This window comes from Tigriopus californicus, chromosome 7, assembly GCF_007210705.1.
Source record: "Tigriopus californicus strain San Diego chromosome 7, Tcal_SD_v2.1, whole genome shotgun sequence".
Taxonomy (NCBI): domain Eukaryota; kingdom Metazoa; phylum Arthropoda; class Copepoda; order Harpacticoida; family Harpacticidae; genus Tigriopus; species Tigriopus californicus.
The window spans coordinates 8,381,884-8,407,399 of NC_081446.1; the positions used below are offsets into that span (position 1 = coordinate 8,381,884).

The following is a 25,516-nucleotide window of genomic DNA, read 5'->3' on the forward strand; positions in this document are numbered from 1 at the left end:
TTACCACATCAATACTCATAGGACCTTAAGTACATATAAATTCTTATCTTATCCAGTACATTAATATTATAAATCATCCATTCTGAATGACTAATTCGAAAACTTTGAATCAGTGCCTTCAGACCAATAAGAAAGGGAATCTGATGATTAGAATAGTAGAATTGTAGCATTATTAAATCAACATGACAGTCGCACATTTACCGCCAGTCACAATCGATATTATTCAACTAAAAATATGAAGTTCTTTCGAGGAGTTGGTTGTTTGGGTCACTGGGGGTACGATCTCGGAGTGGAATCTCGACATTACAAGAAAGAACAGAACTCAAATGAACGTTATCAAGGAATCGTAACGACGGAATATCCTTGCATAACAATTTTAGCCTCTGATCGCTATTAGCAAAAGAGAAGGTATAGAGGATGTGCGCGAACCGCGTACCTCCGCCACACCCACCCACCCCACAGTTCGTAACCGCCTTTTTACCCGTGTGCGTTTCGTTGTATAGATTCCCGCACACTTTAGTGATAATGATTTCCAAATTCATACCTCAAACCATTATATAATTCATGCACCCTAGGTACACCTGCAAGACGACGACTAGAAAAGACGAAAATAAACTTCCTTTTTCACCACCATGTAGTCCGAAATTCATCATAAAAGTTTCTTCATTGGGACACCTGGCTGCCTTAAAAGTTTATGTTTCTCAATGTCGACAGGCCCCAACCCTCCACCACGCAGTCCACGTTAGCTGGCCATTTAGCTGGCCATCTAGCTGCCTATGCATACAAATACACCAGTTTTGCTAAAAAGTCTCAACAAATATCCCAAGCAAAAGTTCACTTGGCATAAAGGACTTAGTTGGTTAAATAATTGTCAAAACGTGAAAACTCTTAAATCCGAATTGGTGGAAGTTTAGCACGAGAGTTTCACCACCAGTGTTATTGCTCGCCGAGAAACAAGGATAGTTACAGACACTATAGTAGTGGTGGTAGAGTAGTTTGGTAGACTTGACTATGCTGATCCATCGGTTCTCTCTCTCCCTGTCCTCTACTAGCTACGTAAGCTCGTAAACTGCGAAAACCCGGGGAGGAAGTCAAAAGGATGGAAATTCGATTACTTTCAAGACTTGAGCAGCCACATTCCTCTGGCTTTTGACAAATTTCTGCCGCACGGTAGAAAACGGCTATGAACTCAACCACTCGATCATGGTTACACCTCTAGATACAAGGACGAGAAAAGAAGGGGCAAATATAACAACTTTCTTACCTTCGAAATGTTCAACTTTAGTATCGAGAGCAACTCTTGAGTTTACCATTTTCTTGACTCTTGGGTATACCTTACTAGAAAGTGGGTTCAGCAAAGCAGGATCAGGAAAGCTCCTTAGAGTCTTAATATACCATCTTTGACTGGATGGGTTGAAGCTTTCTAGGCTTCTTGAATGGCTATGGTTTAAAGACCAATCAAATGCTCATGGAAATCGATTCCAATCCTCAAACACTCTACGTATGCTCTGTGAACAAGCACATTTTGCGTATCATTGAGCTTCGTCGTTCGTTAAGTAATGACAAACTCCATTCAATCAATCATTCTCCCTCACAATGCATAAGACGAATGTTTTTGATCGGTTGCAGGTCCCTTGGGAAAAAGCACTACAAACCACTGCCACCAGTCGAGTCAACTCGAGATCTGGATCCAAGGAAAACCTTTGCGAAAGAGTGCATTCAAAATCCATTGGATCTGATAGACGCCTCCATTCAAGTAAGACATCATTGCTCAATTTCATTGACAAAGTTGAATATGACATCGTAAGAAAATTTGAGTAATAGGTAGTTCACATTTGTTGGTGGTAAATGTTCTTCAAGGACCCTCAAAAAGAATTCCGTGACAAAGTACACTGAGTATGATCTTGTGGTAGTGTGCTCAAAGGCTGCGCTAGCCTCACCTCCTTTGAAAACACAGATTTCAACAACAAAAGTTGTACTTCAAAAAAACGGATGGTTCCAATTCACAGCATCAGAGTGAACTTTAAAGCATTTTCAAACTCGATTTCAAGATGCAAAATAGAAAAAAATATCGCTCACATGTCGGTTTTCTGAAATTGGAAGCGTACACATCGTTACTAGGTTAGCCAGCAAATCTCCCTTAACACTTAGTTTCATTTACCACATGAACATGCTCGTTAACATAGGTTGATCTCAGTTGATTCCGAGGACGAATACGAAGAAGGACTGGCCGTAGTGGTGCGGGCGGAGGCGGCGGCGGCGGTGGAGGCGGTGGTGGAAGGTGGAGGCGGCCCATCGAAACGAGGACGGCGAGAGGGGTGAGGATGCGACCATGGGCAGAAAAGGCGGACGTGGAGGTGTCAACAAAAAAGGAACGCCTCTGTATAGCCGCGAGGACATCCTGAGAGCAATACTGCATTAATGACAAAGAGCTCCAAGTGCTAGACAAAAGCCAGAGGCGAAGTATTCTAGGATGCTTCTCCAATCAAGGACAGGTGTGTAAATCTACTTTCCTAGTGATTAATGAGGCACCTCACACCCGCGGTTCATATTCAGCTAACTCACAGCCACAAATAGTCTGGCTCCTTCACACAACGAAAAAATGAAGCGGCTGGTGGATTGGATTCAAAGCAGGAATCTCTGCGCATAAGTTCAATGAAGTCCCAATTTCCCACATTCCCACACATAGCACCATTACTAAAACTTTTGGCTCGCATTCAAGCGTAACTGGGTGGGAAAACTTTTGTCCATGCTCAGTTCAAACTATCCGGTTTATTTCCTTAGTAGATGTGTGCCCTTGGTACTTACTTTTCCAGTCTCACCGCTCTGTTCAATGAACGTGGGATTGAGCACTCCGTGAGCCAAGTGTCTTCATCATAAGTATTTTCAGGCGGGCGTGTCCCCTTGTGGGCGATCCTTGGGCGGGGGCAAGCGATCCATCTTGGGATCTTGCATTGCCCGCACCACAAGCGAAAATGACCTTCATCATCTGGATGAAAACAAACGACCCATTTCCCCCCGCAAGGGGTGGACCACTGGAACGGTAAGTCCATCTCAAGCAAATCCTCGCATTAGGCCTCCAAAATGGCTTTTCGATTGAGACCATGCTTCCAAAAGTGCTCCTTTGAGCCTTGAACCAAACAGGCCGTAGATTTTGGAAAGCCTTGAGTACAAAAAACATCTTATCTACCCTCCATTATTTTCCTCATAATTGGTTGGTTGATCTTTGGTCCCTCAGACTGTCGCTCAGTTAAGTAGTCGAAGTGAAGTTGAAGTTGCTTCGGCGAAGCCAAGTCGTCGAAGAAAAGTAAGAAAAAAGAGAGATCTGGGAAGAATCCAAGTAATTGTATGTTCAAGAAGTTCAAGTGACACTTCAGTGATTGAGTGTTTTGTGGGGTGCTTTAGGGCAAAGAAGTGTTCTAACCAGCCATACTTTTCAACACGATTTGAGCTTTTGCCCTCCCAAACTTATTATTGGAACAAACACGTTTCAAAAAAACTTGTGTACTGTGAGATACTCTTATGTCTTACGACTAAAACAATGTACCAAAGGCTGAATGTATGAAGCCTACTGGATACATTCGACATGTTTGCCATGTTATTCAGACACTACCTTACAAAGGTTGGATGCATTGTTGTTGCCTTGGTGAGAATTCTCTGGAGAGGGAGCTTGAGGGACTCATCTGGTCTCATTAACCTAATTGAAGACTAGTGACAAATCTAGTTGCTCGGACGATAGAATTTGTTCATTGTGAACATTGGCTTTTTTTCCGAGAGGGTTGTCAAAAAAAATATTTTAATATCATATGTTTGGGAAGAAAAAAACCATTAATCAACTGATGTTTGTTTGAATCAAATGAATAATATATTATACTACTATCATAAGTAGTTGCAGTTGCGAGGCCGGCAATACTTCCTCGTACGAGTCCATTGATTTTTTGACTTTTTGTCGGACTCGCCGAGTCCGAATCCGAGTCCGGCCAAAAAAAAACAAGTCTGGCAGAGGACTCACGTCTTTTACTGGAGTCGAGTCAGGTCTAGCAAAAAGGCTCGTCTGGCGAAATTCTAAGGAAATGTGACTATTTTCTTGGACGAGTCCGGACTCAATTCCTTTCTTTCTAACAGAATTTGTGGCCTTAAAAGCTAAACATGCCACTAAAAGTACCCAAAAGGTGTTGCTAGGTGTTTACTCTTTGCTTCTCAAGTAACGTAGAGAGATATAAGAATATCGACAAAGCCTTGGGAGGTTCCAAAGCGGCAGAAATCCAAGATGATGCGTCAAGTTCAAAATGAGCAAAAGAAAAAATGTAAAAAATATTGTCAAGTTTTTTCAACTTCCTCGATCTTGAAAATTTGTAGCGAGACACAAAAAAATGTTTTCATCTTGAATTCTCCCGTTGTAGAATCTCCCTAAGGCTTCATCAATATCCTTTGTTTTACTTTGAAGGAAACGCAAGACGCTTCCAGCACATTTTAGGCTCTTGCAGGGGACACGTTTAGCTTAAAGACCCTCAAAACTGCATATTGTGCACGAATTCATATGAAGTGCTCGCCAGCTGGCGGTTTGGTGGATTTGTTTTGAAAAATCAGGAATCACTATTGTAAGTGATCTTCGATGAGAGGTTCAAAAGTTTGGACTCTGAATTATTCTTTTCTTTTTTGAAATGCCTTAACAGGCAAAATAAGGGTTTTTTTTGAAAACATCAAGTTTTGTTGCCTAATAAGTCTTGGTATTAGTTAACTGCCACAACAAATAGCCCCCAATTTGCCAACAGACAGCCGAAACCAACTTCTCCAAAGAATGTGCGAAAGAAAAAAAATCTTAATCCTGGGTGGCAAACTTTCCTTCGCTGGACACAAAGTTGTACTCTTTTTACGACAATGAAGTCCCCTTGTCGCGTTGTCGGCAAAGAATCGCGACCTTCAATATACATGTTCTTGAATTAGAATACAAAGCTGAGCAGGAGTCCCCATCAACAAGCATCATGAAATTGGACCAAAATTATCCTGGTGTCACTTAACAAACACAAGGTAGACACTCTCATGACATTCGAATTGAACATGGCCTCAAAGCAATCAGCAAAATTTCACAAAAAGAAATAAGGACGAAACTGACAGCGTCATTTCTCACTTACTTATAGTTCATCATGTTAGTTTCTAACACACACGTAAAACTCAAACTAATTTGCTAATTCACTTTAAAGCTGTGATGATTACAGCCCAAAGCTTCGCTTCTTACTACATTTAGAATTGAGCAAGACCACTTTAGGGACCTTGCTTGGATTAATTATTACCACTGGATGTTAGTGTTTTAGGTAAGACAGAAGAAATCAGACGAAACAAAGAATGCTTTCTACTTTATTAAGAAACCCCTATTTATACATATTCTCACTAAAATACTCAGTATTCAATAATCATATAGCGAGATGTGGAAGGAGGACGACGGTATAATTCTTCTGAACAACATCATAAAATAGGAGATTTAGTTAGGTATGTGTCGACAATTGTTAAGTAGGGCAGAGGGTGCGGGAAAAGGAACTTATCCGGTAAAACCTGCGCTGAGCTACAGGGACTGAGAAGGACAGAGTCCGGGGTCCGGTGAAGATGAAGGGAGGAGGGTGGGATTAGCGTCAGAAGAACCACCGGGTAATGATGGAGAAGTGAATCTGAAAAGAGCAAGGAGCAACAGCAGATCGGAAATTCTCTACTTATAACAAGCAACCTATAATGTCGTTTCGATATGTATAAATGTCGGTAATAACGAAATCTGTCATCAAAAAGATATCTTATATCATATTAATGAAGAAGATAAAAATCATGATCATCAAAATGAGAGTCAGTCTATGTATAGTATAAGTCCTCTCTAAGTATATCAGTTAGCACACGGTTTCCTCCATTCATTCATTCATTCATCCATCTATCGACCTTGCTTAGATTGTGACAACTTGGCTTGGCAAAGCCCACGAGGAGTACGAATATTGCAAAGCCTGATTTCCTTTAATGATAATTGTCCAATTGCATTATAAATGGTTCCTTTTGGAGCTCTCTTTCAGTTCACGCAACAGGAGAAAGGACCACTGACTGGCCTTGCCTCCCTAAGGTGACGAGAGAGAGAAACGAGATGACGAGGCATTTCCCCTTGACCCATGAAAATAGCTCTCATTAGAAGAAGTGAGCTGAGCCTCATGCTTCTCTTCCATCATATCGGATAATCACATTTTCAAGCACTTTTCCCAAAGTGCCCTTTGTTGTCAGAATCCACAAGGTTATACGGCCATCGAGTATGTAAAAACAACCACAATTCTGAAAAGACAAACGGACCGACTGATTCACAATTTTGTTTTGTCGGACTTGTTTCACTCCTCAAAAGATGTCAATTTGAGGTCAGCTAGGTATATGATTCATGCCTCACGATCCACTTTTTGCGTGGATCAACTTTGCAGAGGAATGATCAATGACATAGTTGTTTATTGAATGAACCAACTTTCCATTTGTAAAATAAAGTTTAGAAAAAATGAGACTTGAAAGCTTGAATGAATAAATCTTCCACAAGTGGCGTTTCCTTTCCTTTGCTTTGAAGACAATAAAATCAAATCCATCGACAACATTATCCATAATTGAAAACGAAATAAGTACATATTTGATTTATGTAGTATGATATGGTTCGACAGGCAACTCCAGGTCCGAAGCTTTTGATACCAGTTTTGACGACGAGAACAAACTTTGAAGTATAGAGACAGCGTTTGGAATAAGGGCAAAAATGTATTTGTCTTCGCTGAAAGCAATCTTAAATGCACATTTGACGTTTTCAGTGCCTGGGATCATCTCACAATCTTTCAAGCTGAACAATCTAGCTCGAGACGAAAATACCTCTTACTCAAGGGATGAAACTATTGTACATAGAAATATGGTTTGATCCTTTTTATTACTGGCTAACCTTTGCATTTTTACCTGTCCTGGAAGTGACAAATATTTTGCTTTGATTTAGTGGGTTTCTTCTCAAATGCCAATACAGATTTCAAAATTGGGTTTTAATGTACGAGTACAATTGATTTGTGCAGGCAGCATCCAAACGGCACATACAGTAGTGCAACTTTCGTGATTCGTTTTTTTCCAAAGCATTGATTGCACCCATTGATATGAAACATCCATTTACATAAATTGCAACTGGACCCATTCAGATGACACAAATTAAAGCTCCCCAAAAGTAGATTGATCGAACGTGATTGCATTGGCCCAACTCCAGATATCTGTTTCAAACAAAGCCGTAAGTTCCCAACTCAGGCCCACTCTACTTCTTTCATGGCGGCCAAAAGTGCACTACAAACGTAGACCCTTTAAATGACAATTATTGAGTAGGGCTGTTCTTTGCTTAGCGGCACTGACCGTTTTCTGACTCGCCTTTCTCTTGGCTCCATCTCCAGATCATCCATCCTCCGATCAGGCTTTATGAAAAGGCTTGGCCAAGAGCTTGTCCGAGGTCCGTCCGAGGTCCGTCCGAGGACCTCACAGTGCAAAAAAGAGAAATGAAATATCTGCAAGTGTCGTGCTCTGGTGGCCCATGAAGGCGATCCTAATGATGGATTAGCCGTGTAAAGAGATCCTCGAGTGAAATGCTTGCGATATCAGCGAGAATTTTGTTGTTTGGTCTTTCTTTCTAGACTCTTTGGCTCTTCCATCTACAGCATAGTGTGTACATAGATAGCTATTTCTAGCTGGGCGCAGAGAGTTAGCTGGCTTGGTTATGCACTAAATTTGGTCCCTCTGTTGGGCTCTCAGCGCATTTCCATTGCCTGAATGGGGGTCATTGTTCTTCTGCCAATTGGTCTTTTGTTGGCATGAACATTTTCTGCCATTCAATGAAGCAGGTTAAGAGAGGACCGAAAAGATGCATTCAAATTTCCATTGCACGAAAAGGCCGCCATCTAGCCACCATAAAAGGACAGCGCAATCCTGTTGAACTTAATTTCTTTCAAAGCCCTCGACTCTAGCTTTATGATCCATCGTTAAAGGCCTTTGGTTGTAGTGAACCTATCGACCTCCCACATATTCTACCAAGTACAGCTCGTTACGAAAACTAACCGAAACTTTTCTTGGGTATGGTTTGGTCGGGGAAGAAAAGAAGTACGTACGGACGTTGAAGCTGCGACCAAGTTTGGAGCTCGACGAATGGCTTCAGAACCGCGATCAGACATGGATGATGCCCTTAAAGGACCCCAGAGGAGTGAGTACGTACACACGTAACCCCATGCCGTGAGAGACTGAAAGAAAGTCCCAACCAGCTACGAGAAAGGGTTTTTCTCGAACAGCAGTCAACCAACCAGCTAGCCAGCCAGCTAGCTGTCCTCGCGTCTTTCTCAAGAAGAATTTGCTCGTTTTGAATTGGCTCATCTCAAGACATTGATGAAGCGACTTCCAATGGAGCTAGAACATTTTCTCGCACTAATCCTTGAGAACAGATTGGATTTAACCGAGGGTCGAAAGAGCAATCTGTCTGTCTTCCTCTCACTCTCCTTTCAAGCCCACCATAAACCCAGGTGAAAAACGAACCGATGGCTCACAAAGAGTGGTGGTTTTTTCCTCTTTGGCCCCAAGCCCATTTCCTATTATTCTGTTGAAATCAAGTGAATGATTCCTAGTGATTACTTTTCCAGGTCGGAATCGATATCACGAGGACCCAGCCGATGATGCAGCCTCGGGCTTTGACGAGCACTACTTCCGACGACGTCCCAAGTCTTTCTGCATGCCTTCAACGGGACTCCCACCACCTGGAGTATTGGCTAGACATCCAGGAATGTATGGAACTCAGGAACAGATTCACTTGTCAATGGGATCACTCGTTGACGAACATCAATATCACATGGCTCCTCGTGGACCTCTGGTAAGTGAAACGAAAACGTCTCTATTGTCATAATAAGAAGTAAAAGCCGAAAATGTTTACCTCGTTTATTGTAAAAAAATGAAATGAATCTGTCTTTCAATCTTATCTGATTGATTTCATTCTTTCAATTAATTATTTTTGCCTGGCGACTCTTTGGTTAAGGAAACAACTAGCATCGCTTGTAATAATAAAAGGGAAAAAAGAGGGAGAAGAAAAAGCTTTTCAAGATTGTTTAAAGCTTGGCAAATGATCCAATCTTTTGTCCACTCAATTCGCTTTGATCCAGTTTCGTGCCCTTGTCCTTGAAGTGTTGGCCAAAATTTGGATGGGTTTGGACATTGGATGTGGTTGACTTGGACACACTTTTCCATACCCCCGCCACATTTGAAGGACACATTTTTCAAATTTCCAAATATGTTTGAAAGACTGTGTGTCAAAGCAAAACTTTCAAACTCAAAGGAAGAGACCAAGGCAGCGTAGCAATCCTCAGAGTTCCGATAGCTTGCCAAAAATTGCATGCACTCGCTTCAACAGGAAACACGAGCACAAACTCTAGCTCAATCCCAGCGAGAGAAGTACTGAAAAATACTGAATCAGAGATATGTAGAGTGAGAGCGATAGAGAGACCCACAAAACCGATACAACCCAATACTACAACAGTCGACGAGAAAACCGGCCTCTACGGTATACATATTGTATAAGGCTACTCCTCGTTTTGTGTGAATTGTTGAAGGCTAAATGGAAGCCCCCGGCAGACCTCGTATCACATTCCGTTATCTCCAAGGTCAAACCTGGAGAGGAAAAGAGTCACTCATGGACCCTTTTCCTTTTCCTATTCGCAATGATTGCTGGCCCTGGCTTACAGTCGATGGAAATCTGGAGGGCCGGTGGCTTGAAGAAGGACTGCCTAAACCCAGACATGACTTGTTATCAATGGTTCAACGTCGGATACTGGCCCATGTCTAACTGACTCGGGGACATTTATTTGTTCTTCAGCTTGCTAAAATAATGTCTTCCAGGTATATTGGATTAAAACACTGCAGGATTCTCTTGTCTGCGAAACAGACGAACGATCAACGAGGTTGTCACAGATTTAAGATATCGAACAAAATCGACCAACTGACAAACTTCGATTCGGCTAACTTGTCAGCTTTTGAAAGTGAGGAACTGAGTGAGTGAGAGAATGAGAGAGTGGGAACCGCAATGATTTCAAGGACCACGTAGGATGGGAAAAAAATCCCAAACCATCCCCCAACAACTTCTTGAACTCGAGCCTTCAGGTCATATTTCGTGTACAATGAGTGCTGTACGGCCAAGTTCGGCTTGATTATGGGCGATCGGAGAAGAAGTGGTTCCTAGTTTTCATGTGTTTTGCTAGAAAAGGAGGAATCCGTATGCGCCATTTCCTTTTCAAAAAGCTTCCTTGTACTGCATAAGGTACCGTGTCTGAAACTCAGCTCATAAAATATGACCTAATGTTCTCGTCTGACTGGTTGTGACTCGAATTTGAAGTGCTTTTACTCCGAAAAGGCTGTGATCACACTTGGAAAGAATTTTTGGAACCAACCAAAACAGGCCCCCGACAAGCTTGACGCAGACGCAAAGGCAGACGCGCTTCTGATTGTCTCTGTTGAAGACTTGTGAGTCCAACAAAAAGAGGCTTTCATTTGCTTTCTCCCTGCAAAGCACACAAACTCGTTCACATACCCAGGACATTTCATTTTCTTCCCACCATAGACGTCAACATTTTTGAGGAGAGATTGAAGAGAACACAACCGAGGGTTATGTTTGAACGGTTTGAACCCACGCTCTACCACTGTTACATTCTTTCATTCACCCGTAGTCCGATTGGCTCTGAGGGAAATCCCCCAACACTGGAGAAGGTGAAATACGAGCAAGGGGTGGAGCGTCCACTTTCTTCGAGGTTATCCATGCCCACCGAAATACCCAAATATCCACTGGATAGAGTTGAAGTGGAATCGGTTCCCATTCTCTCGATGTCTCATTCTCCATGGAATGGGTTTTGGGAACAACAACACCATCCATGAGCCAGCCAGGATAGGTATGTGCGAGGCTGCAAAGAGACGGTGGCTCACGTAGCCGGGGATTTTCCAAGTACATACTCTACATAGCGAATACCCTGGCAAAGGTCTACTAGCTTTGTTCACTATATCTGAGGCCATAACTGAACCCGACCATTAACAAAAGAGTTTGAGGCGAATACCAACAAATGTGAGCATGGAATTTAAGAACAACAGAGGAAACTTTGAAAGCATTGCGGACAGAATCAAAATAGTCTCGCTCGGCAGAGGCATGTTTATTACAAGTGGTTAGCAAACCTGAATCGCCCAACAACCGACCATTATAGACAGACAAGACATGCATTTTTGGGTACGCTACAAACAGAGAACTCCTTTTTTGGTCTTGAGGTAAATACGGAACTAGATTGCCGGATGTAGGGTGTGAAAAGACAAATGATGCTTGCCTATAGAATATCATGATCAGAGCTGTCTAAATGGTGCAAATGCATTATTTTTCACTTTTTTCTAATATTTTTTGCAGCATTTGCATCAAATTGTTTATATAGCATATTTTGCCATTTTGCACCATTTTCGCTGGAAATAAAAAACAAGTTTTCCGATTAATTTTACAAGTCTTCCTTGAAAAAAATCCTTGAAAATATAAAACATTGAAAAGATGCAAAACACATTTTCTTTGACCAATTCATGACATTTGCTTTTTTTGCTTCAAATGGATTTTTCCCACATGGCATGATTATCTTGCCTTTTGGACAACCCTATCATTAAAGATTGCATCTCTTCAGTTTGCAAGAACAAATTGCTCCAGATACTTTCTTTTCAGTACCGGCATATGGCCAAAGTATCTAGGACAAGAAAAAAAGATCCGTTCCTCTAGTATGCTTACTTATAAGCAGAACATATTTGATGCAAATGTTTACCCTTGATGCAAGGTACTTTTGTTCAAAGTACATATAATATTAAGAGTTTATTGTTAACAAAGTACATTTAACCCCTTTGGCATTGGCTGAGAAAAGGCCTGCTAAAATCATTCAGAAGAGTAGAGTGCTTATAGAGTAAGTTTGTGCAACCTTTTTAACATGCTCTTAAATGTTTGATCAACATGTCATTTTGTCTTTTCAATGTATTGCTACTAGCTCTTTTAAAAATCTAGTAAAATCAACTAGAAAGAACTGCATTTTTGTCAATTTTAATTGCATTATTTGGACAGCCCTGAATATGACCGAGCTAAGAACAAAGAGCATGAGAAATTTCCCGACATTTTTCGAGCTATTCAGATGATCCCATATTGCTACTTATCGTACATTGAAAATGGCATCAGTTGTGTTCTCTGTGGCGTGTTACTGGTTTCACCAAATGTTGACACAGGAAATCGGCAGCCTTTCTTTTATCGCACTCCACAGAAGACCAACCCTCGGTGAGGTGTTTTCTAGATTGCAGGATAAAGTGGGAGACGATCGGTCTGAAATGAGTTGCCTTGCTACTTCGTTGTCGTTTGCCTGAAAGTTTGGGAGTTCTAGTCTCAATCAACCGAATGATCTAACCTTTTTGTTCCTTTTCGACAGCCAAGCTTCCATTTAGCTAACTAAACTCAACGTCAATGGCTGAACCCGCCACTATCGTTGATTGACTTAAAGTGACAAGTTGTTAAGGACCAAAGTGGGAGCGATGTAACAACCAATTAGTCCTACATTCTAGAAGAGTGTCTGATCTGGTTGCCTCCAAGGCAGATTGTTTCATGTGCCTTTGTTATGAAATCCTTAGCTTTTCGCCCCTGGAGTCCTTTGAAGTAGACTCTCTCCAGCCCACAGATTTTGACAAGGGGCCACAAAGGAAAGGCCAATTCATAGACCTTCTTTTGTGTTCGTTCTCCTCTGTGTACTCGCAGTCATTTCTTTGAGAGGTCCCAGTTGTATCACTTCACGTTTTCGTCATTTGAAGCTTTGTAAACGGACAACACATTCCCGAACACGGATAATCTCAAGAACTGGTCCATTATTTGGTGGTTCTATGATCCTGAATACAGATTAGTGGCACAGGTAGGTTTCGACTATGGGAAAATGAATCGTCCTGGTCTCTGTTTCTAGAGAAAAAATAAGTAGTCAAAGATGGGCAAACTAGAGATTCAGTGGACTTTTTTGTGTTTTTGTCGCATCAACTTGACCTTGCAGCTTTTAAAAAAAATGCAGGCCTCAGTTTCTTTTCTTTTCGAGTGGACGGAAAGTCCTTTCTCAGAATCTTCTCCTCGTCTTGAGTGTCCTCCATCTTTCGTGTAGGGATTACTAGTATTTTTCTCGTTCTCTCTTTCTCCTTGTCTCGTTTGGCCATTGACAGTTTGAGGTCAGATCTGCACCGTATTTCCACTTAGCCATGCTTTAGAAGGCGGGCATTAAGCGTGAAAAAGAACTTTCTTTCCAAAAGTTCACTCAATGTGGGAGATCTTATTAGCGCCTCTCCAGATTCAGACATGATGAAAAGGGCCCTCGCGTATCGGCTCTCAAAGTCGAGCAATGCAGTCACTGGTTTTATTTGGCACATTTGAAAATCTGGAAGTGTCAAATGGGCGGTTGCTAGGCATATGTGTGGAGTGACTTTGAAAAAGCCCCTTCATCGCCGTTCACTCGTCTCCAAACCATGTTATTATCACCATTGTTATGAGTCGTTTTTCTGAATCAAGTGTTCAGTCTCTTGCATGTTACTCATAATGGAGCCAAAAATATTTGCCACATGTTCTGGCTGGGTGTTAGGCTCATTAATATGCTTGAGCGAAAAAATGTTGTAGAGCTAGGGGAGGGAACACGAAATGAGGCCAAGAGATGTATAAAATGCAGTCCAAATGGCCTCGCACGCCTTGATTGATCAATTTTGTCCACACATTGCAGGTGCCTCACTCTACGATTCTTTTCTTTGAACTCAAATATGTCAATATGGTAAAAACGAGAGGATGACATCCTTAGAATCATAGATGCTGATATTTAGACGAGAACAGGGTCGACACATGTTCATGAGCCTTTTCCATGTTGTTTCATTCTAGTACTACGGTCCTCATCCATCCATGAGAGCCTCACCGTACCCGCAGACTTCATCCGTCCACGGTCCATCAGGTCCTCACACCTTGCCGCCGAACTCGATGCTCCCGTCGCATCATCACTCGTCGTATATGGCTCACCATGGTGGGGGTGGAGGGGTGGGCGGAGGCTACACTCTGCCCCCGTCAGCCGCCTATTTCCCAATGGGAGTGTACTCCTCCGGTCCCATGAGTGGGGGACCCCAACAGTCGAAACTGTTGGAAGGCGCCTCTCTGGATTCGGAAGGCATGACTCAACCCAACACGCCCGACCTTCTCATGCATCGTCGCCAGGTGAGTTCCGGGATCACAGGAAGCTATTTGGCTACTAATGGCAGCTGATTACCGGTCCATTTCGTCAGGAGAGGTTCCTTTTACGTGGAAGACAAGTTTTCATTAATTTTTCATCTCAACATCTCAGATTCGTGCAAGCGTGCATGCGTGCGTCCGTGTGCCTGTGAGTGTGCCTGTGAGTGTGTGTATTTTTCTGATTTCGGCTGCTCCCTTGAGCCCCCTCTTCTTGCCCTGATGAGTTGTGAGGCGACTCGTGAAAAATTGAAGATTCACCCTTGAGGCTGTGGACAGCCGCGAAGGAACTTTTTTAATGAGAAAAAGAGACCTGCAGTGTTCAAGTCACGCCTATTCGGCGTGACTTGGAAAACTTGTTTGCCCTGTCATTTCTTTCTGGACTAGTTTCATTGTTCTTCCGTACCCTCCACCCAGACTGTCTCAATTGGAACCATTGGTATCATTTTTTCCTCTCAAATAGATGGGCGGTGCCAATACCCCTGAACTTTCAATCGACGAGCGAAAGCAGAAACATGTCAGTTTTGACGCTTCCTCGTTGATGAGGTCCCAAACTTTGGCCACCATGGATGAGACGAGTTTTCAACGAGCCGCAGCCGCAGCTGCAGTGGCTAATGCTTCGGGCTGTGGGGTTGGTGGAGGAGGGGGACTAGGGGTTCCGCCTGGGGGTGTACTTCTGCCTGCCCATTCATCTGAAAGATTAATCGATTCCACTGCCATGGGCGGATCCCAAGGTTTTCGCGATAGCTTAGACTTTGCCTACATTTCGGAGATTCTTCCGCCAGAATTGGCCAGACAAATCATGTTAGGTAAGAGTTGGTTTTCTTCATATCTCTTTCCAATATCTTTTCAATTCCAATTTCAACTTCTCGTTTGGATCCGTGAATTGGGCCTCTCCCGTTTTTACGGTTCTCCTATTTGATTTTTAGCAATTTCACATCCAGTCAGACGGCCAGAAGTGCTTGAAGACCTTTTAGCAAGTTCAAGGAGAAGAATTCCCTTGCACTCGGAAGAAGCTAGAAGCAAGTACGTAGTTGCTGGAAAAGATATTACTGGCCTTCTCTCTTCTAGCCTTGCCAAAGCACCACTGTCATACAGTTGCCTTTGAAAGTGAAAACGGGAGAGCAAACGCGCAAAATATGCCAAACTTCATTTTCAAGCAAGTCCCCTCTGAAATGGGTGTGCCCCCTTTCGGTGGCTTTGAGGGAGCGATGTTCTTATTTGCAGTCATTAATAGTAGATTCGGTGTGATGCTCTAACCGATTTCAGAACGACTCAAAAGGAACAGCATGAGGACCCAAGCTACACAGACGGATGTGAATAATCGAGCCAAAAATGGAGGGACCTCGATGCCCAATGTCCCGTCCCAATATTCTCATCATATGCAACGGGTAAGAAAAACTTCATTGGTTTGGATGCGCTGGCAAAAGCTCGAGAAGGGCTAGTGAAGGGGATTTTTGGATCCTTATCTAAAGCCCAGTTAAGGAACCTTTTCTTGACATGGATTCTCTCGTGTTCTCGACCTACGTGCGAAGAATCGATTGCTTGCTTTTGTTAGGGGGATTCGGTAACAGGTGCAGGAGAAAAATTGCCCCCCTCATTTAAGCTAATGGTTTGGAATTCTAGTGGTGAGCAGTAGAGCCTGGTTGCAGAAACATCCTAACCAACCGGCAGCTTAACCTAGGACCAATTTGAATGATAATTTGTTCCTTTAAGGCCATACGATAGACTGAAGTTTACACCCATGTGAACATTTCAGGTTGCCATGGTATCTGAAGCTGTTCAAACGAATGGAGGACTCGCTAATGGGACAGGCTCACCTGTTTCTAAACAGCCTTCACTGCCAATCAAGACGAACAATTCCTCCACTTCCACTTCCCCTCCTCATTCGACCTTTAGACCAACTTCTCAAGCACCCGGACAACCCCAGCCACCGTCTCAGTCGCAATCGCAATCTCAGCATCTTCGACACGGGTCAGAGATGGCCCCCAAGCCACCCCTTAGACAATCGTCTATCCAGTATGGGTCCCCTCATAAACAAATACCTCCTCAAATTGCTCAACAGCTACCCGGATATAAGCTGCAGGTCTATCATTTAGATGATAAGAAGGAGAAATGCTCGGCTGGAACATCCACCAGTCCTGAGACGGAACAATCCGCCGTTGGTGTGGTCAATGTGCCTACGGGGGCCAATCCACCAAGTGCACCCCAGAACAGACGGACCTCCCATCTCACATCCACGGGGTCATGTAACTCAGATGGGTCGCACAACCCACGGAAACACCATCACCACCATCACCATCATCATCACCGAAAATTGCAAAAATCCAGCTCAGAAGGCGGAAGCCTGGATGGGGGAGTTGGGACAGACCTCCGGAAAAAGCCCAAACACATGATCGTGCCCGTCTCCATGCCTACCACGTCTGAGGATGACGACTTGCCAAGTGATAAAGATATGCCAGAATTAGCCCCGGTCTGCTCCATGTCTCGGGTACCTGAAGAGACCAAGGTTGCATCTCCAGAAAAGATAGAAAAGCTGGAAAAGAGGGGACCTCGTGGAACAGAACCTGAAACACAAGCCCAAATGCAAAATGTCTTCAAATCTGAACGCGATGAAATGAGAGAGGACAATGTAGAAAAGGAAGAAGGAAGAAGAGGATGGGCTGAAAAGCCATCGGAATCGAGAAGAGACTCTCGAGATCTGAGCGAAAAGAGCCCTTCAAAACTAAAGACTTCAGACCCGCAAACGAACCCGAGATCCGAAGGTGAAATGAAAACTTCCAGTTCCCCTCAAGAGGAATTGGAGACTCTAGAAATGGGCTTAAATGAGGACGAGGACGATCTCGGTCAGAGGCTTTCTCCCTTGGGGTCAAATAGCTCCATCCCAGATATAGTTCGGTCTCAAGGCAAGACTGGTGGTTCTATGGTAGACCATGTTGTTGATGATACGAATCGTAGCGCCTCGTCAGTTAGATATGAGGAAGGCCAAGTAATGAGCCTGACGTCTCAGCCGTTGGATCCTCTTAACCAAGACCATGACATCACTAGGGACAAGATGGTGCCTCTCGAGGACCGCAGCGAGGACAGCAATACCAATTCCGGGTCTGTTCAGTCCTTGTCTGCATCATCGCCGATAAATAATGATAAAGTACCCGAAAAATTGAAAAGCTCAGCAGATGAGGCGTCTACTACCTCCAGTGTTCACACTCATTCTCAGGTTTCTGAGCAGCCTGTGGCTGAAAAAGGTCAGGAACCGGTGACATCTAACCAAGAACCAATTACCATATCAAGCAGCACCCAGAGTAGTGTCGACACCCCTAGTCAAAAGCATCTACCCGACAGTCTCGCCTCGTCAACCCCCCACAGGTCTAATGTGAGCTCATCCCAACGAGTGGGTTCAATATCTGCCGAGAATAGTCACAAAAGTGTCGTCAATGAAAGGGAGAGACAACAAATTGTGCAAGAAATGGGTCAAATCAAATCCCCGGCTCATGATGCCATTTCTGTGGGAAGCAGTAGCTCTGGCAGTTATAGTGTCACCACGGAGAGCAATAATGAAGCCTCGACCTCCAAAAGTCCGCACAAAAACAACGAACCCGGTTTGAGTGAAGACAGAAGTGAGGCCCCGTTAGAAGAAAAATCCAAGCCTCGACGAGAGGAGCTTAAACTTGATTTGGTTTCTTCAACTCCTCATTCTCGTGTTGTGCAAGACATCACGGTCACCGGCCATGGTAGTCAAGGTGTCTCATCGCCATCCCAATTAACGATGTCCCCAGTGTCTCTTTCAATGACAGAGGGAAAAATGGAAACAACAGAGAACAACATGATCTGGCAAAGGGTTCCCATGGGGACTGGGGACGTGTCGAAAAAGCGTCGCGCCTTCGAGGAGCAGATTAAGGCCCAGTCCCCGCAGGACCACCCACCCCCTCCGGTGCCTCCCAAGCCTAAGATCAATGGCTCTCGACCGGGCTCAGTCAAGACTCCAATCACGAGAAAAATTATGGGTTCAGAAGTGCTCTCATCACCCGGTGGATTAGCTCGTAGTCCCGCCATGCATGATGGATTTAAGGCTCAAGATTGGGTGGTCAAGCGCACTCCGATTAATACCCCCGCCGCTGAAACCGAGAGTGATGAAAATAAGATTATTGTTGGCATTATCAATCTTTCGGAGGATGAGGAGGACGAGGCTTATGAAGACGAGGCTGAGGGCACAAGCTTTCACATCGACTCCGAAGCTGTGTTCAAGTCAGGGGCCACAACGCCTCCTGGAGGCGGAGATGACTCCCTGCGGAGCTCACTGGCACATTCCTCGGTAGAGATGGATCAGACTCAGCACGATTCCGCCATTGTTAACGGAAAACCAACATCGGAGGGGTCTATTGCAGATGTGGAACAATCCCAGCTCCCCGAGGTACAACAGGACGTGAAGCCAAAAGTTTCCTTCGATCAACAAGCCAAATCTGCCGAAGAAACTTTGGAAAAGGAAACCTTGAAAACACGGGAGGAAGATGAGCAACCGCGTGTTTCTTCGGAGAAAAAGGACGCTAAAGATCAAGACTCGCCCCCGAATGTGGTGGCTTTGGTTAAGCCCCCAGCCGGATTCGGAGACTCCCCAGATAAGAAGCCTTTACCGGTCACTTCAGCAGCATCTCCGCTAATCGCACAGCTCATTGGGTCCCATGACAATGATGAAGTTTTAGTGGCGTCCTTGCCGGAGTGTTCATTGGCGCAATCGCAACTTCCTTCCAAAGAGTACCCGGCCATGGTGAAACTTGCGGGGAGCTCTTCTTCAATTGAAAAGGACTCAGCCGCTTCCGCAATTCCAGAGATTACATCCAATCAAACCCCAATAAGTGCAACGATGGAGAGCAAGTCTCGTAAAGGTTCTACCACGTCTTCCATGACCGGTTGTGGCACGACGAGTGGAACCATTACTCCATTGACGGCGACGTCCACTCTTAATACGCGGAAAAAGGCCAGAAGCAGGAGTCGGTCGAGTTCCAAAGAGCGCTTGCTATCAAAATTGGCCAGGGATGGGACGTCCCCGCCACTCTCGGGAGTTGACGAAGACGAATTAATCGGTAAGATTTACCATGTTTGGTACATTACGTACATACACTGTCTGTGGCCGTGTACAGCACTTCTATTAGGAAATGGCATTTTCTCATGATATTTTGTATTCATTAAGTTCCTCATTTTTTTGTATCTAGATGAAGAGAAATATCAAAGCCATTAAGAGCAAATACATAGTTATTGCGCTTGATAGCTGGCCATATCTTCTTCATAATTAAGCTATGGTGTTTGACTGAGGCGTCCTGATTCGTTACATTGGCTGTCTTTAACTTTGAAAAAACGGCCTAGAGGTTGTCGTTGCGATTCGGATCAATGGTGTGGGAGGTCAATCGTTTGTCGTCACATATCATTAAACTGATTTTTCTATTACAATAGTTATCAATCATAATTGAAAACTATTTTGTACGGTGTATGCTTGTGGCTCTCGTAAAGGAATTAAAAATATCAGACGCATTCGAAAAGCGCCTGTAACAACAACGATGGCTTTTTCGTAAAGTCTGCAATACTTTCGGTGAGCAGGCTCGTATGGCGGTTCAGAGGTAAAAGAACGTGACATGAATCAACACGGAGAACATTTATTTAGGCCACCAGTTCGTGTCCAAGTTGATACCGTCCACCTCAATAACCAAATACGAAATAGGAGTCTATATTCATCGTTTCTTAAATCAGAGGAACATATTGATTCACGGTGAAATCTAAATCAGTGTCGTTGATACAAGTTCCGTTCGAGGTATAACGTTCCTTTTGCAATTCTAAGACTTTGCATTAACTTATTGATCTTTGGCGGAATATCGGAAAAAGGGCATTACCTGTGATTCATTTTTGTCATTTTGACTCCAAAACATACCCTATTATCGGGTTTAAGTTCCATGGTTGCCTTACAGCTTCAATATTCAGGGAAAATGCCAAATTTGGGGTCTAGTGCCAATAAATGAGTATTTCTAGGGGTATATGCTCTTTTTCAGTCTCCTATTAACAAACGTTTCTCACTGCGCTTCGTATTTCTTTCAGGTCTCTATATTGGAGGCTACAAAAAGACAGTTTGGGCCTATATTGGAAAAATGAACCAAGTGGATTCTGCTTTAGGTAAGTGGGTTTGGTCAATTTGCCTTAGTTTGTTTGAAGTCAGCATTTTGGAAATAAAGCTTCTTGAATGAAGATACACTTTGTTCGTAGAATTTTTTTGCTCTTTGTCAATATCAAAGGACAGTGCGAATATTAAGATAAGTTACGGCTGATAAAAAAAAAACTAGTTACGTGTCATCAATGATCAAGTCGGCTTGAACGCGAGATGAATGGACTTTCCATTGAACACCTTCGAGTATTTCATTGCTCCTCCTCGTTGCCAGCATCACAAAAAAGCCTTTAGGATGTTTCTTGCCGCCTAAAAGCTCAAAATGTAAGTCCGATTGGCTGCTGAAAGAATTGAAATTTCAGTCACGGGTCACTAGAAACCAATATGGCCATGCAAGGATGAATGAAGATGAATGAGGAGATCTTACAAGTTTCTGGGAAAGTTGGTCAATCTACAAAGAGAAATTAAGCCATCTACGTCGTAGTGGAACACATGTTCAAGCTTTCTCGCTAACCCTCTTTGGTCTCCACTAGAGTACTAAGTTCGTACTTCCGTTTGACGATGTGCTTGTCTAATTTGCAGAAAAGGATCCATCTTATCCATTGAGGCGGTCTGCGTCCATCGAATCCACTCAAAGTGAGCGGGAATTTCGGAAACGACATCAGGCCATCACTCACCGGATGGTCCATAGAAAATCAAGTGCCATTATGTACAGTAAAATCTTGGAACGAACATTTGGTAAGTCGAGGTCAGACTCAAGGTCGTCATGGTTCAGAGTCTCCCTTTGTGGAGGGAACGAGTTTGGGTGCATTTAGGGGGGAGCCACAAAAAATAACGAGGCAGATTTATTCAAAAATAAGGCCTTCGCTGAACTGAAGATACGCACTTCAACTATATTTGGTCTCTTCTTTCATTCCTCGTGGTCGGCCAAACAATAACACAAATTATTATTTGTTTTGACGAAAATCCGTTGACCTTCGTTTAGCTTGGGTTTTGTTAGGGTTTGGACCTTGAGGGGATCAATTTGTCCTTTGGTTCTAAAACAAACTCTTTCATTCGAAGTTCTTTCCGAGATGTGCAAACATTTTTAAGGTTTGCAATTCAAGGACACAGACAAAGTTCCGGCCGTGGTTTGACTATAAAAGTTTGCCTTTTCAAAGGATCTTCCAAAAGCATGAAAGATTGGCCACATTCGTCATTGTAAGATGTTAGACGAAAGGCTGGAAGCATCTCAACCATGACATGGTACACTTCGAGGCCAAGTTTGGGAGGGCTTAAAGAAACCACTGGTAGATACTGACTGTATTGTACGCGTAAGTATATCTAGCAAAATGGGGCAAATCGAAACTTGCAGGGTTTATAGCCAGAGTTTTAATCAAGATTGATAGGGGTCCAATTGTTGCAATCACGGGACTCAACTTGAATGAGAAATGGCATAACTTTTGACAACGATACCGACTTCAAAGCGTGACTCAATCATCCACGTTGGTTTTGTGCAGGCAGAAAGTACTTGGTGGCATAAAATGAACAGTTCCAGTTATTGCAGTTTTTGATCGCTTTTTTGCCAATTCACGTCCAATCGTTTTCTTATGCTCCACAGAAGCTCTGCTCCAATTGCTAAACACAGGCTTTTGAGTGGATCAACCAACGACCATTGCAACACTTACTTAGGAACAAGACCTTCCAAAAACCATTCAAAAATTACTGTATTCATTCATCGAGAAAATGTAATGCGTGAGCTTTATTGGGCATTACTTTTCGTTCGCCGAGACACAGCATCGTCCTCTAAAGGTTCCTAGAAGCTGTGATCTAGAGATCATGTGACTCTTGAGCAAATCAAGGGCTAGACATAAAATCTTTATTGTTAGATCTAGCACAATTCCGTTTAGGTTAACTTGGGCGCTAGTCTTGGCAAGCAGCGCTAGAAGCCAGGAAAACTTGAGACAAATTTTCCCCACTCTTCTTTGGGTCTTGTCTTCCATGCCAAAAAGGCGTTAGTTCAGTAGTAGCAGGTACTGGAGAAGACGGTGTACTAGACTACTAGACTATACACGGTCGAATTGAAAGGCAAGTGGCCAAAATGAAATTATAACCGCGATCTTTTGAAGTTAGGAGAAAATAAGAAACAAGTTTGTTTTTGGAGACATATCAAATTGGAGTTCAAAAAATTGCATATTATACTTTAAAATGCAGTTTCAAGTGCTTAAGATAAAACATATTTTGTTTGTTCTCTCCTTTAGTCTGGAAGTTTGGACAAATTATCTTAAAATTTGAAAAATATTTGCCTAATGTTTATTGCTCAAGATTGGTTTGGAGTGGTCCAAATCGTTAAGCAAACTTGGTGGCTTCAAAGTGGTATAATCAACAAACGCTAAACAAACTTGTTTCAACTTTACACTATGTCCCAAAAGGCAAAAGAAAAGTATAAAGATTGAAAAACAAAGGTTAAAAAACCTAGGTATGTTTTACAGCAAAGTATGTACTTTTTTTTAGCTACATATGAAAATGTCCCGAAACGCAAATTCATGCCAACTGTGTGTATGGGTGTAGTTGTGTGTGTGTGTGTGTTTGCAGACGGACGGAGGGACAGAACTGGCTGAGAAATGATAAAAAGGGAAAAGAAAGGAAGTGGCACCATTTCTCATAATCTTGCTTTGGTCTCGGAAATGGGCCTCATTCCCTGCAAATTGCATTTGGCAGCATTGCAAATAGAGCAGAACTTTTTCACTAGAATTGAAGGTGAATGGGAGAGAGTGAGTGAGTGAGTGGAGATACCAAAGAAGCTGGCTGGCTAGTCATGCTCATTGGAGATCTTCGAGGCTTCGAGCCAAGGTGATTAGAATAATGTCCAAAGCAATGAGAGGAACTTCAGTCCACAATGTGGTCGTTGTCTTTACGAGGCCCTCACTCAAGTATTTCATCAGTTAGCCGAGAGGGAACGAGGGTATGTATGCCCTAAGATCCTTGAGGCGAGATGACTCGCTTGATCTTATCGCATTTTCCCACATCTTGAAGAAAACGATCTTGAGAGCTCTTTTGATGGTGCGGAAGCCAAATAGATGCACAGGAAAAAATGCAACCTCACCCAAAACTGTTTGGTCCTATTTCAGAATGCAATAAAGTTGTGAAAGTGGAGCGAATCCGAGGAGAGTTTGGATTCCGGATCCACGGTTCCAGACCTGTGGTGGTGTCTGCCATCGAGCCCAACACACCAGCCGAAACGAGTGGCCTTGAAGTGGGTGACATCATCCTCACCATTAATGGCGTAAATGTTCTCGATCTGCCGCACACGGAAGTTGTCAAGACCGCTCAAGCAGGTAAAACACTTTTTTGCGTCCTCAAGACCTGTTTTTATCATGTTACAAAAAAAAGAAAGATTGAGCCCATTTTGAGATTCGTTCTTATTTTCATGTGCTCTTAGTTTGGTTCATAAAGCCTTTTCATCCAAATCTGTCAACATCTGACGAGTTGGAACGCGAAATGGAAGTTTGGTCCAAAACAATCCTAATCTCCTTTGGGATTACATCAGTACTCGTACCACACATTACACGCCCAGTCTGAGCACCTTTTTCATTTGCCACGAACATGCCTCAGCGTTGAATCTGGCCCATCTTGTTTGAAGACCAAATGAACCCTAAGGATCTATGTTCACTTATGGATGTGCGTGTACATGTACTTGTGCCTACTTAGGGAACGAGTAAATCCTCAACGACTCACTACCAAGAGTCGGAAAAATAGTTATTGATTTTTGCTCACCTAAACAACATTGGATGTAAAAGGTTTCGGAATGGAATTCTGAATAGCTTTCATAGCAACTTGTACCAACTTTGATCAAAAATGTTTCTTTGATATGGCATTGATCTTCATAAGATTGCAAAAGAATACAAACTAGGTATACTGAGGACATTCACTAAGTATTGTTTACAAAGTATGCATCTCAATATGTTTTAAAATAAGTGGAGATAACAAACGGTAAAATCAGAGTAAGAAAAAGAGTAAGAGAGTAATATTCGCTCTCAACTGCAAAATATGTAAACCAAGCGAAAACAAGAACTTCTATGAGTCCACCGTCAACGCAAAAGTTCTTGCTGAAATCTGAAATAACTAGCATGAATGGACCAATTTCCGTTAACGTTACCAATTTTTCATTGTAATGCCGATCATCCTCTCTTTCATTAAGGTTCATTTGGTTTTACAAATCGCAGAAAAAGTTATTTTGCCCCCAAACTAGCCTCAATATTGTAGGTTAAACCTAAATGCATTATATTTCCACCCCTGTTCATTCATTACATGTCAGGTCGAGACGCATTGGACCTTGGTGTGGCGCGAGTAGACGAGGATGGTAATTCAGCTACAGGAATTCCCCATGTGCCCGAGAATGAGGAAGAAGAACCGTGCTCGTCCTTGGACGTGGCCTTAGTGCGACTGGACGACACATTTCGAATTATTCATTCCGGGTATTTGTACAAATTAAGCCGATCCTCTGCCACCATTCACACGGACGCTGTGGATCCCAACAACCAAACAACTTCTATTGAACGCAAGTGGAGTCGACGATGGTTCGTGCTCAGGGCGGATGCGTGCCTCTACTTCTTCAAAACCGACAAGGTACGATAAACAAGCCACTGCTCTCGAGATCGAGGCTCTTGCTGACTTTCTTAGACTACGGACTACGTGCGATGTACGGTTAGGTTAGGTCTACTAGAGACTGAATGTCGGGAACAAGTTTAGAAATAAGACATGATTTGCTAAAAGCTGCCTTTTTGGGGAAACCGTTTTGAGAGAGAGAGAGAGAGAGAGAGGGGAGAGAGGCCTCGTGAAATTTGATAGGAATTTGCCAAAATAGGGTTTTCGCTTCGTACTTGCAGGATGTCCGCCCTCTTGGTGCTATACTGATATCAGGCTCCCAAGTGCTTCCTGGATGTGAGGCGGATCCTCGACGTCCATTCTCGTTTACAATATCTTCCAAGAATAACGAGGTGAGCCTTTCGGCGGATGATCAGGATGATTTCAATCGTTGGACCAATGTGGCAGTTCGGTGTGGTCAGAATCCCGATCAGGTAAGGTTTGCGCAG

General features: G+C 43.2%; 1 protein-coding gene across 1 annotated transcript in view; it reads left to right on the forward strand.

Annotated features, from left to right (window-relative positions):
- The window catches only part of LOC131884363 (microtubule-associated protein futsch-like), a 47,980-nt gene that overhangs the window by 21,623 nt on the left and 841 nt on the right, over nt 1-25,516 (forward strand). Inside the window, exons 5-14 of the mRNA XM_059232111.1 lie at nt 8,655-8,881; nt 13,955-14,281; nt 14,757-15,102; nt 15,563-15,684; nt 16,053-19,374; nt 20,378-20,452; nt 21,024-21,179; nt 23,552-23,758; nt 24,739-25,049; nt 25,310-25,501. Coding sequence (XP_059088094.1) covers nt 8,655-8,881; nt 13,955-14,281; nt 14,757-15,102; nt 15,563-15,684; nt 16,053-19,374; nt 20,378-20,452; nt 21,024-21,179; nt 23,552-23,758; nt 24,739-25,049; nt 25,310-25,501 — 5,285 coding nt within the window. The remainder of the gene's footprint in view (nt 1-8,654; nt 8,882-13,954; nt 14,282-14,756; nt 15,103-15,562; nt 15,685-16,052; nt 19,375-20,377; nt 20,453-21,023; nt 21,180-23,551; nt 23,759-24,738; nt 25,050-25,309; nt 25,502-25,516) is intronic.